Source organism: Notothenia rossii (genome assembly GCF_949606895.1).
Source record: "Notothenia rossii genome assembly, chromosome: 3".
Taxonomy (NCBI): Eukaryota; Metazoa; Chordata; class Actinopteri; order Perciformes; family Nototheniidae; genus Notothenia; species Notothenia rossii.
The window spans coordinates 2,368,447-2,380,714 of record NC_136901.1 but is presented as its reverse complement, the minus strand read 5'-3'; the positions used below and the strand labels follow the sequence as shown (position 1 = coordinate 2,380,714).

At 42.1% G+C, this 12,268-nt stretch overlaps 1 protein-coding gene across 4 annotated transcripts; it reads left to right on the top strand.

Annotated features, from left to right (window-relative positions):
• Positions 1–596: 596 nt before the first annotated feature.
• On the top strand, positions 597–11,727 carry dnpep (aspartyl aminopeptidase). Of its 4 annotated transcripts, none has more exons than XM_079668541.1 (15): positions 597–739; positions 1,147–1,237; positions 2,097–2,185; positions 4,985–5,098; positions 5,345–5,470; positions 5,767–5,891; positions 5,972–6,047; positions 6,139–6,246; positions 6,686–6,763; positions 6,982–7,062; positions 7,169–7,329; positions 8,426–8,465; positions 8,637–8,738; positions 9,685–9,852; positions 11,540–11,727. In XM_079668541.1, exons 1-15 carry the CDS (start codon positions 734–736, stop codon positions 11,588–11,590), a joined length of 1,416 nt encoding a protein of 471 aa, XP_079524667.1. In that variant the 5' UTR covers positions 597–733; the 3' UTR covers positions 11,591–11,727. The 4 variants fall into 4 exon arrangements, with proteins under 4 accessions (XP_079524667.1, XP_079524668.1, XP_079524669.1 ...); XM_079668542.1 differs by having other exon boundaries at positions 715–857; XM_079668543.1 differs by lacking the exon at positions 597–739 and adding an exon at positions 754–886.
• Positions 11,728–12,268: the final 541 nt, after the last annotated feature.

Here is a 12,268-nt window from a genome sequence, read left to right as displayed (position 1 = left end):
GTGTGTGTGTGTGTGTGTGTGTGTGTGTGTGTGTGTGTGTGTGTGTGTTCATCCCCCTGTGCTTCCTCAAGACGCCTCTCGCAGACAGCTGATATAAACATCTCTTCATCGTTTTCAGGCGCTCCACTTCCTCTCCCCTCCCTCGACGTTCAGGACTATATAAGGCTGGTTCCTGCGGTCATACTGTGATGGAATAAAATAAAAACTGACATGAGTCAAAGAGAGAGAGAAAGTAAAAAAATAAAAGGTTAAACAAAACTTAAAGATTTCTCACAAGGTTAGGTTTTTTTTACGGTAAAATATATATTTTATAAATAAATAATAATTTTAAGAGACAATATGTGACTAAAATTACTTTAAAATAAAAAGAAGGATAATATAAAGTATTAAAACAAATATATAGTAGGTAATTATGACGGTGTGTTTGGAATTAATCATACCATTTATATACATACACATCTGTACACACACAAGAAAAAAATTGGTCAGGTTCAAACAGTGCTAAGCTTTCAGTCTCTGCACCTCTTTAGCATAGCCTACCTACCTACCTATATATTAACTATTAATATGTGAAAAATAAATATTCTCAATATGTGGGTAAATAATATAGTGGTTGTAATTACACCTCCTGGCCGCTGGATGGCGCTGTGACAGCTTCTCTCTCTGCTGCTGTCCTGCTAATCTGTGTCTGCTTCTCGTAACTGCCAAAGTTCACAGTTTGAAGGTGCAATTAATGCAGGTAAGTGTCATAAACTGTGTCTCAGTGGCGGACGGAGGTGTTTGGACCTTCACTGAGAGCTGCTTTGATTTTGAACAGAGAAGCTCGCAGAAGAAGAAGAGACACAAATCCCGTGCAGGTTAGCTATCTACGGTTAGCCAAACACAGGTGCGCCCTTTATCGGACAAGCATAAGCTATTGCACTTTAATGTGAATATTAACATAAAGTCAATCGTGTTATTTTAATACTTTTATATTGGTTGTTATTATCGTGTTTTTACATGTTCTTCGCCGATCGGAAAGTAGAGAAAAAGAGGCTGAAATCTCGCGATAAGTGTCCGAAGTTGTAACTTGTAGCTGCTAGATTTGCTGTCTCACTTCCCTCTGACGAACTTGTGACTTATTATTTTGACTCCTTCTTTCCTCAGTCCTTCATCATGAAAAGCTCCAAAGAGGCCGTGCAGTCTGCAGCCAAAGAGTTCCTGCAGTTTGTCAACAAAGGAGTCTCTCCATATCATGGTAAAGTATTTTAGTTTTCCACATTTTAAAACTAACTGTGGTAGAATAAGTGTTTGGATCCTTGGTAAACATACTAGAACAGCAATGGGACAATACTCTACTTCTACATGAACCAGTCAACACCTTATGTAGTAACATGTACTTAATGTGCAGTGTTTACTACTATATTTCATGTTATGGTCCATGTTACTGCTCAAAGCTTTAATCCTGCACAGTTTAAAGTTTATCTAATTCAAGTGTCAGCATTAAGTCGAGTCAGGGTTCTTTTTAATTAACAGACGACTTTGAGCTTGAGATAAGATAAGATGTGCAGATGGAAAAAGATATTTCACAATGTCTCCTACCTTTGCACTTTGACCTCTGGTGTCTCAGTGTGTGTCTTCAATGTGCATGTAAGTCAGATGATAAGTACCCTGTGTTTATGTTAGTTAGTATGTTTTCCTATAATGCAGAAACATGAGATGTTCCTCACATGTTCTCACAGTCCTTCAGTTTGAGCTGTCACCCTTTTTATAAACTGACATTTAGATGTGAGAGACTATGATAGTATTAAGATAAGATAAGAAGTACTTTATTGATGGAAATATTTGTGTTGCAGCAGCAGCAGCATAAAAACACATGGAATTGTACATAAAAAATGACAAGAAATAAACAATCCAAAATGTAAACATCTCAGCAGAAATAAAATAGCAGACTAGCAAGAGTCTGCTATAGTCTTACAGCTTGTGTTGTCAAATTGCAACAAGAGTTTTTGCCACTTAGTTCCAGGAAGTAGATGCAGCTTGATTAAATATCCCAGACGTATACACAGAAACACATATATCTGTGTCAGCACTTCTAAGTATTTCTGTCTCTGTAGTCGTGGAGGAGTGCAAACGACGTCTGCTTCAGGCCGGCTTCATCGAGCTGAAGGAGGCGGAGCAGTGGGACATCAAGCCCTCCAGCAAGGTGCCTCACAGACCATAACAAACACGTTAGCTGGTAGCTGAGACAGAATCTTTGTTCCTGAGACTTTCAGAGTCTCTTTACACAGAGGGGACACATGTTGATGTAGAAGAGACATGACAAAGAGGGGACACATGTTGATGTAGAAGAGACATGACAAAGAGGGGACACATGTTGATGTAGAAGAGACATGAAGAAGAGGGGACACATGTTGATGTAGAGGAGACATGGAGAAGAGGGGACACATGTTGATGTAGAAGAGACATGGAGAAGAGGGGACACATGTTGATGTAGAAGAGACATGGAGAAGAGGGGACACATGTTGATGTAGAGGAGACATGAAGAAGAGGGGACACATGTTGATGTAGAAGAGACATGGAGAAGAGGGGACACATGTTGATGTAGAGGAGACATGTAGAAGAGGGGACACATGTTGATGTAGAGGAGACATGAGGAAGAGGAGACACATGTTGATGTAGAAGAGACATGAAGAAGAGGAGACATGTTGATGTAGAGGAGACATGAAGAAGAGGGGACACATGTTGATGTAGAGGAGACATGTAGAAGAGGGGACACATGTTGATGTAGGAGAGACATGAAGAAGAGGGGACACATGTTGATGTAGAAGAAACATGAAGAACAGGGGACACATGTTGATGTAGGAGAGACATGTAGAAGAGGGGACACATGTTGATGTAGAAGAAACATGAAGAAGAGGGGACACATGTTGATGTAGAAGAGACATGGAGAAGAGGGGACACATGTTGATGTAGAAGAGACATGAAGAAGAGGGGACACATGTTGATGTAAAGGAGACATGTAGAAGAGGGGACACATGTTGATGTAGGAGAGACATGAAGAAGAGGGGACACATGTTGATGTAGAAGAGACATGGAGAAGAGGGGACACATGTTGATGTAGAAGAGACATGAAGAAGAGGGGACACATGTTGATGTAGAGAACACATGTTGATGTAGAAGAGACATGAAGAAGAGGGGACACATGTTGATGTTGAAGAGACATGAAGAAGAGGGGACACATGTTGATGTAGAAGAGACATGAAGAAGAGGAGACACATGTTGATGTAGAGGAGACATGAAGAAGAGGGGACACATGTTGATGTAGAAGAGACATGGAGAAGAGGGGACACATGTTGATGTAGAAGAGACATGAAGAAGAGGGGACACATGTTGATGTAGAGGAGACATGTAGAAGAGGGGACACATGTTGATGTAGGAGAGACATGAGGAAGAGGGGACACATGTTGATGTAGAAGAGACATGAAGAAGAGGGGACACATGTTGATGTAGAAGAGGGGACACATGTTGATGTAGAAGAGACATGAAGAAGAGGGGACACATGTTGATGTAGAAGAGACATGAAGAAGAGGGGACACATGTTGATGTAGAAGAGACATGAAGAAGAGGGGACACATGTTGATGTAGAAGAGACATGAAGAAGAGGGGACACATGTTGATGTAGAGGGGACACATGTTGATGTAGAAGAGACATGAAGAAGAGGGGACACATGTTGATGTAGAAGAGACATGAAGAAGAGGGGACACATGTTGATGTAGAAGAGAAATGAAGAAGAGGGGACACATGTTGATGTAGAAGAGACACGAAGAAGAGGGGACACATGTTGATGTAGAAGAGACATGACAAAGAGGGGACACATGTTGATGTAGAAGAGACATGAAGAAGAGGGGACACATGTTGATGTAGAAGAGACATGAAGAAGAGGGGACACATGTTGATGTAGAAGAGACATGAAGAAGAGGGGACACATGTTGATGTAGAAGAGACATGAAGAAGAGGGGACACATGTTGATGTAGAAGAGACATGGAGAAGAGGGGACACATGTTGATGTAGAAGAGACATGAAGAAGAGGGGACACATGTTGATGTAGAAGAGACATGAAGAAGAGGGGACACATTTTGATGTAGAAGAGACATGGAGAAGAGGGGACACATGTTGATGTAGAAGAGACATGAAGAAGAGGGGACACATGTTGATGTAGAAGAGACATGAAGAAGAGGGGACACATGTTGATGTAGAAGAGACATGAAGAAGAGGGGACACATGTTGATGTAGAAGAGACATGGAGAAGAGGGGACACATGTTGATGTAGAAGAGACATGGAGAAGAGGGGACACATGTTGATGGAGAAGAGACATGAAGAAGAGGGGACACATGTTGATGTAGAAGAGACATGAAGAAGAGGGGACACATGTTGATGTAGAAGAGACATGGAGAAGAGGGGACACATGTTGATGTAGAAGAGACATGAAGAAGAGGGGACACATGTTGATGTAGAAGAGACATGGAGAAGAGGGGACACATGTTGATGTAGAAGAGACATGGAGAAGAGGGGACACATGTTGATGTAGAAGAGACATGAAGAAGAGGGGACACATGTTGATGTAGAAGAGACATGAGGAAGTGGATTTTAAATAATAGGTGACCTTTGAACCAGCCAGCTTTGATGTGTTGTTGTCTGAGTGTCCACAGATCCAGGACTGTGTAACATGTGGACATCACGTCAGTGTTCTGAGATCTGGATATCCTCTTTAATTTTAGACATGGTGATATTGCAGTGTACCACCAAACACTGATCTAGCTTTATAGACTTTTAGTCATTAAACCCACTTCTTTTATGATTGCTTTCATGCATCATTATGTAAATATGTTGTGAAAGCACCACTACTCTACGTATTTCTTAATAAATAGCATGTATTGTGTGTACAAATATGATTTCTACATGTTGGACACTGAATGATTTGCTTCTCTGCCGTCGTCAGTACTTTGTGACCAGGAACTACTCGAGCCTCATCGCCTTCGCTGTGGGCGGACACTTCCTGCCCGGGAACGGCTTCTCGATGATCGGAGCGCACACTGACAGCCCCTGCCTCAGAGTGAGAGCCCGCCCACATCCACCTGTCAATCACAACCTTATCAAATCACCTTTTATTACTGTACATCCACAGTCTGAATATAGTCAAATATCCAATATATTTGCCATCATCAATTTGATTATTAGAAATAATGTATAAAATGCAACAAAAAAAAAGCTTTAAAATGGTCTTAAAAGGTGACGAATCAGATATGCAATTAACTGTAGGAGCGTGGACTATTAACAAAGTATTTCCTTTGTGTTCCAGGTGAAGCCGAGGTCTAAGCGGACGAAGCAGGGCTTCCTGCAGGTCGGGGTGGAGTGTTACGGCGGAGGCATCTGGAGCACCTGGTTCGACCGCGACCTGACCCTCGCCGGACGCGTTATCATCAAGGTACGCACTACGCACATTGGAATTCATCACTTCTGTAATGTAGGCTTACCAGAAACAAGAGGAGGCTTGTGTGTGTGTGTGTGTGTGTGTGTGTGTGTGTGTGTGTGTGTGTGTGTGTGTGTGTGTGTGTGTGTGTGTGTGTGTGTGTGTGTGTGTGTGTGTGTGTGTGTGTGTGTGTGTGTGTGTGTGTGTGTGTGTGTGTGTGTGTGTGTGTGTGTGTGTGTGTGTGTGTGTGTGTGTGTGTGTGTGTGTGTGTGTGTGTGTGTGTGTGTGTGTGTGTGTGTGTGTGTCCACAGAATCAAGGGCGTCTGGTGCAGCGTTTGTTCCACGTGTCTCGGCCTCTGCTCCGGATCCCTCACCTGGCCATCCACCTGCAGAGAGACGTCAACGACTCCTTCGGCCCCAACAAGGAGAACCACCTGTCAGTGACCACCACTGAACTTTAACAGACTTGCACACGTGTGGAGAGGACGGACATTCATCACGTGATCTTTTCTTCAGGGTGCCCATCATCGCCACGGTGGTTCAGGAGGAGCTGGAGACGGGCTGTGCTTCCTCTGGTGAAGCTGCTAACACGGTACAACACACACGTGCTACTTGCAGAAGCTAGACATTACTGCACGAATAATGAGCTGCATGACATCTGGTGTTGTGTTTCCCCTCCCCAGGCGGAGAAGCACCACCCGGCGCTGGTGAAGCTTCTGTGCTCGGAGCTCGGCGTGGAGCCTGAAGCTCTACTGGACTTTGAGCTCTGTCTCGCCGACACGCAGCCCGCGGTGAGTCTGCAGATAAATCACTTCCTGTCTCCTGTCGTTATCTGGTTTCCCCTCTAAGGCAGCAGGGACACTCCGGACTGCTCTGCACCGTTCTGTTTCACCACTGCAAAGCTTTTCATTGTTCATCATATATCCTGCATGTTTCACATCATTTGGTTTGGGTTTTTCTTTGGACTCGTTTCCTTTATTAAATGTTTTATTAAGTTCTTTTTTTTTATATTTGTATTTAACTTTCATTTGTATTTCTCTTACTACGCTTCTGTATGAACCAAAACCCCAAATATAATTCCCTGTATGTGCAAACCTACTTCAGAAGTTGAAGTAGGAACATGTTCTGAAACAGGTAAAATAAGGATATTGAGATAAACCTAAGAAGCTCAAATAAAAGAGGGATACAGCAACATATCTGCTCCTCATCCTGGTCTCCTCCTCTCTGCAGGCGTTGGGAGGAATCTACCAAGAGTTCATTTATTCTGCTCGACTGGACAACCTGCACAGCTGCTACTGCGCCCTGCAGGTCAGAACATATATTTATTTATTCCGTTTTTCTGTAGTTCGAACCCTTCATTCAGATGTGTCCGTCTGTGGACGTTGAGGCTCTCTGAACAAACATCGGGTCGCTCCTTTGCCAGATAGTTGCATTCTTTTTTTAGCTTTCATCGTAACTGCAGTAAATGTTTGTGTGATATCCTGTCCTCTGCTTTTCTTTCTCTCTGCCTCACTGTTTCCCTTCAGGCTCTGCTGGAGTCCTGCTCTGGAGACTCTCTCTCCAAAGACACCAACGTCCGCATGATCATGCTGTACGACAACGAGGAGGTGAGCGTAAACTAGCAGCTGTGAAATGCTTGGTTTCCTCCTCACCTGGGGGATGATGATGCAGCCTAACCGTGTTTACGTGACAGCTTGTTGTTGTTTACTGCAGGTGGGCTCAGAGAGTGCTCAGGGCGCTCAGTCCAACCTGACGGAGCTCATCCTCAGCCGCGTCTCCTCCTCCGCCTCCAACCTCACGGCCTTCCAGCAGGCGGCGCCGCTCTCCTTCATGATCAGCGCCGACATGGCCCACGCCGTGCACCCGAACTACCAGTCAGTGTCCAAACACACACTATGCTATACCTGCACAAACACACACTGTATACCTGCTCAAACAAACTGTATGTCTGCACAAACACACACTGTATACCTGCTCAAACACACACTGTATGTCTGCACAAACACACACTGTATACCTGCTCAAACACACACTGTATACCTGCACAAACACACACTGTATACCTGCTCAAACACACACTGTATGTCTGCACAAACACACACTGTATACCTGCTCAAACACACACTGTATGTCTGCACAAACACACACTGTATACCTGCTCAAACACACACTGTATACCTGCTCAAACACACACTGTATACCTGCTCAAACACACACTGTATGTCTGCACAAACACACACTGTATACCTGCTCAAACACACACTGTATACCTGCTCAAACACACACTGTATGCCTGCTCAAACACACACTGTATACCTGCTCAAACACACACTGTATGTCTGCACAAACACACACTGTATACCTGCTCAAACACACACTGTATACCTGCTCAAACACACACTGTATACCTGCTCAAACACACACTGTATACCTGCTCAAACACACACTGTATGTCTGCACAAACACACACTGTATATCTGCTCAAACACACACTGTATATCTGCTCAAACACACACTGTATACCTGCTCAAACACACACTGTATACCTGCTCAAACACACACTGTATACCTGCTCAAACACACACTGTATGTCTGCTCAAACACACACTGTATATCTGCTCAAACACACACTGTATATCTGCTCAAACACACACTGTATACCTGCTCAAACACACACTGTATACCTGCTCAAACACACACTGTATACCTGCTCAAACACACACTGTATACCTGCTCAAACACACACTGTATACCTGCTCAAACACACACTGTATACCTGCTCAAACACACACTGTATACCTGCTCAAACACACACTGTATACCTGCTCAAACACACACTGTATACCTGCTCAAACACACACTGTATATCTGCTCAAACACACACTGTATATCTGCTCAAACACACACTGTATACCTGCTCAAACACACACTGTATCTTAAATGTATCTCACTTTTCCATTCTCTCCTCAGGGAGAAGCACGAGGAGAACCATCGCCCAGCTTTCCACAAGGTGAAGAGATCTTAAATTCTTAATGAGCATTGTTCTGTATTTTTGTCAGTTTTCTATATAACGATAAATCCAACATGATCACATGTTGAAAGAAGTCCTCGCCTGCAGCCATGCTTGTTTTTACATCCTGTTGATTATAAATATATTATATTCATATCATGTTCCTTTCAGGGCCCAGTGCTGAAGTTCAACGGCAACCAGCGCTACGCCACCACGGCCGTCACCGCGTCCGTCATCAGGGAGATCGCTGGACAGGTCGACGTGCCCCTGCAGGTACTGTGTGTGTGTGTGTGTGTGTGTGTGTGTGTGTGTGTGTGTGTGTGTGTGTGTGTGTGTGTGTGTGTGTGTGTGTGTGTGTGTGTGTGTGTGTGTGTGTGTGTGTGTGTGTGTGTGTGTGTGTGTGTGTGTGTGTGTGTGTGTGTGTGTGTGTGTGTGTGTGTGTGTGTGTGTGTGTGTGTGTGTGTGTGTGTGTGTGTGTGTGTGTGTGTGTGTGTGTGTGTGTGTGTGTGTGTGTGTGTGTGTGTGTGTGTGTGTGTGTGTGTGTGTGTGTGTGTGTGTGTGTGTGTGTGTGTGTGTGTGTGTGTGTGACCTGTCTGCAGCCAGAGCATCTTTGTCTTGATTCTCTCTGAAGTGAACACAGATCTCGAAGCAAAAAGCAAAGAAATAAAAAAGGTGGGGCATTCTGAGACTGAAAGGAGCACGATGCATAAATGATTATTTTTCATTCCTGGGAACAAAACCTCTGAGATTGGGATCAGGAGCGGAGAAAGGTTGTTTACGTCACGGGGAGAGATTCGCTTAGACACGGCTCGATATCTGCAGAGACACTGAAGGAGCTGCAGCAGGTCAGCTCCTTCCTGCAGAAACACTTTTCATTTTGTAACCACATGTTTTAAAGAGGCTTTTGATGTGAAGCTAAAAGATAGGTGTTGTTTTTTCAAGGCGCCCTATGCTCACTTGTTCATATCTGTATGTATTATCTCTACTGACATGTCTCCGTGCTTTAATGTTCAAAAAGCTCGTTATCTTTCTCACACCGCCTGCTGCAGCACCTCTTTTCACCCTCTGTCTGAAACCAGAGCCCAGTCTGCTCTGATTGGTGATTGATTGATTGATCAAGCGTCTTAGAGATGTCCCGCCCCTTAGCCTATCACGTACAATGTGTTGGAGCTGCTAGCCAATAGGAGACACAGAGATATTCCATTGTAATTGTTTTCAGGACGTGATGGTGCGTAACGACAGCCCCTGTGGGTCGACCATCGGTCCGATCCTGGCGGCGCGCCTCGGGGTCCCCGTGGTGGACATCGGGGCCCCGCAGCTCTCCATGCACTCCATCAGAGAGATGTGCTGCACCTCCAGCGTCCTGCAGAGCACCACCCTCTTCAAGGTGAGAGGAAACACAGAGGCACCCTGACGTCTATTTCTATATGCATAACTCCAGAGGTGGGAGGTAGCGGAGAACAAATACTTCTGAGTTTGTTATGACGTGATTCTAAAAAGGTTTTTGATGTGAAGTGAAAGGGAGTTAGGTGGTGTTATGTTTCCAGGTTCATTTCAGTGTGTAGTGTCCAGGGTCGGGAGGGTTACTTTGTAAATGTACTTCTAGCCTGAATACATGATAGCTCCCAATACAGTTTAAAAAAGTAACGATTAAAACACCCTGATGTCAATGTATGTACACCTCTGACAGAGCTCCATGAAGTTCAGATGAACTGCAGGAAAGCTATTTCAGCTTCTCCAATGCGAGGACTTGGGATTATAATTTGAATATCTTTTAGTTTTGGAGGAAACAAGACGCCAAAGTGTGCTCTGGAGACTCGTGATGTGCATTCCTCCTGGTATTTGTTTCTGAAGTGATTTGAAAAAACTGACATTGCGATTTCTTCCCTTGTGATATATATATATATATATATATAATATAATATATATATATATATATAATATAATATATATATATATATATATATATATATAATATAATATTATATATATAATATAATATTATATATATATATTATATTATATATGTATATGTATATATATATATATATATATATATATATATTATATATATATAATATAATATAATATTATAATATATATATATATAATATAATATTATATATATATATATATTATATATATATATATATATATATTATATTATATATATATATATATTATATTATATATATATATATATATATAGCGATATGAAAACATACAGGAATTGAAGAAAAGACCGTTTTTTTGTCCGCAAACCATCCTCTCTTAATCTCTAATGCTATAGAATTGGTATTTTTGTAACTATATTTAATCGGATGAAGGATTTTATTCACGGACGTCTGGATCTTAAGTTATCAGAGCAACAAGCTGAGCTAGCTCGGTTAGCAGCGCCGAACTGGAGAAACAAATGAAACTTTATTCAGTGTTTTGACCTTTGATCACGGGGTCTGTTTGCTTTGGAGGTTTGCTGTGCATGCAGGGCCTGCATGTCACTCACTCCAGTCCCTGAGATGAGAGCCGCGCCAGTTTTCCTTTTGTAGCAAGCAGCAAAAGAATTGTAAGATAACGATTTTGAATTAATTTGCCTGCTTAATATCGCAAATAGTTTTATCAAATCGCACGTCCTGCGATGTGAATATTGCACATCTGCATATCGCGATTATCGTCAAGACACGATGTATCGTGCAGCCCTAATATAGACCATTGAAAGATATATAAATATTGCAAATAATCAGCCAATGAGGGCCTGTATGCTCACTTCCTCTTGCATGTTCCTCACACATTAACCAAGGGAAGCACTAAATGCAGGCTTCTCAAAAAGTCCTGGAAAAAGCTTATTATTATACCGTCATGTTTTGAAGGTAGTATGATGTTAAGCAGCTGAAACATGGACCTTGTGTTTTCAGACGATCCAGAAACCTCATGTTTTTTTATCTTCTCCTTCCCGGCACACACGTCAGATTCCTTTTTGTTTTCAAGCTTTGATTTCATGTCATTTCTTTGCTTTCTGATAGAAACATATCTTTATGATCTTCTTTTGAACTCTTCCTGTGCGCTTCCTCCTGCAGGGCTTCTTCGAGTTGTTCCCCACCGTGAGGAAGTCTCTGGTTCTCGACTAAAGCTGTGACGAAACACTCGCTGACGGACTCAAAGGATGCCATTTTCCACACGTGACGCACAGAATCTTGACGTGTTGGAAACGACTAATCCTTTCTTTAAAAAATGGTTTCTCAGAATAATAAAATATTGAACGGTTTCCCTGTTTTCTCTCCTTTTTGTTTGGGTTGATTAAAACATGTTAGTTAATGTGGAAGGTCTCATCCTGCAGGAGAAGCTGGTTTCAATTCCAGCATCTCGGTGAATGATGACATGCAAAATGCAGTAAATACAAATTCTGCAAATCAAACGAGTCTAAATATTCTGTCAGGTGTTGATAAAACCCTTTTAGTAAATACTCTTTTGAAACTATGAAAGGAAACTACATTCATACTAATATAAAGCTTACATACAATTAATTAGGTGATTACATTATCGATACAATGCCATTTTGGAACTGAAATTCAAACATAAGTCATTAAAATAATATCTATAAATACAGTTTTAAGTTGAGAGAAGTTGCAGCACAAAGGAAATGTGAAATGCATTTAGATATAAAGTATTTACACATGCAAAAAATACAAGAACCAGACATAGAATAATCATTGATTTAGACAAAATGCAATCAAGTAGCCTATATTTCACTTTTACTTAAAGGTAAGATTTGACATGCACCACTTCCACTTAAGTACTTCTACATT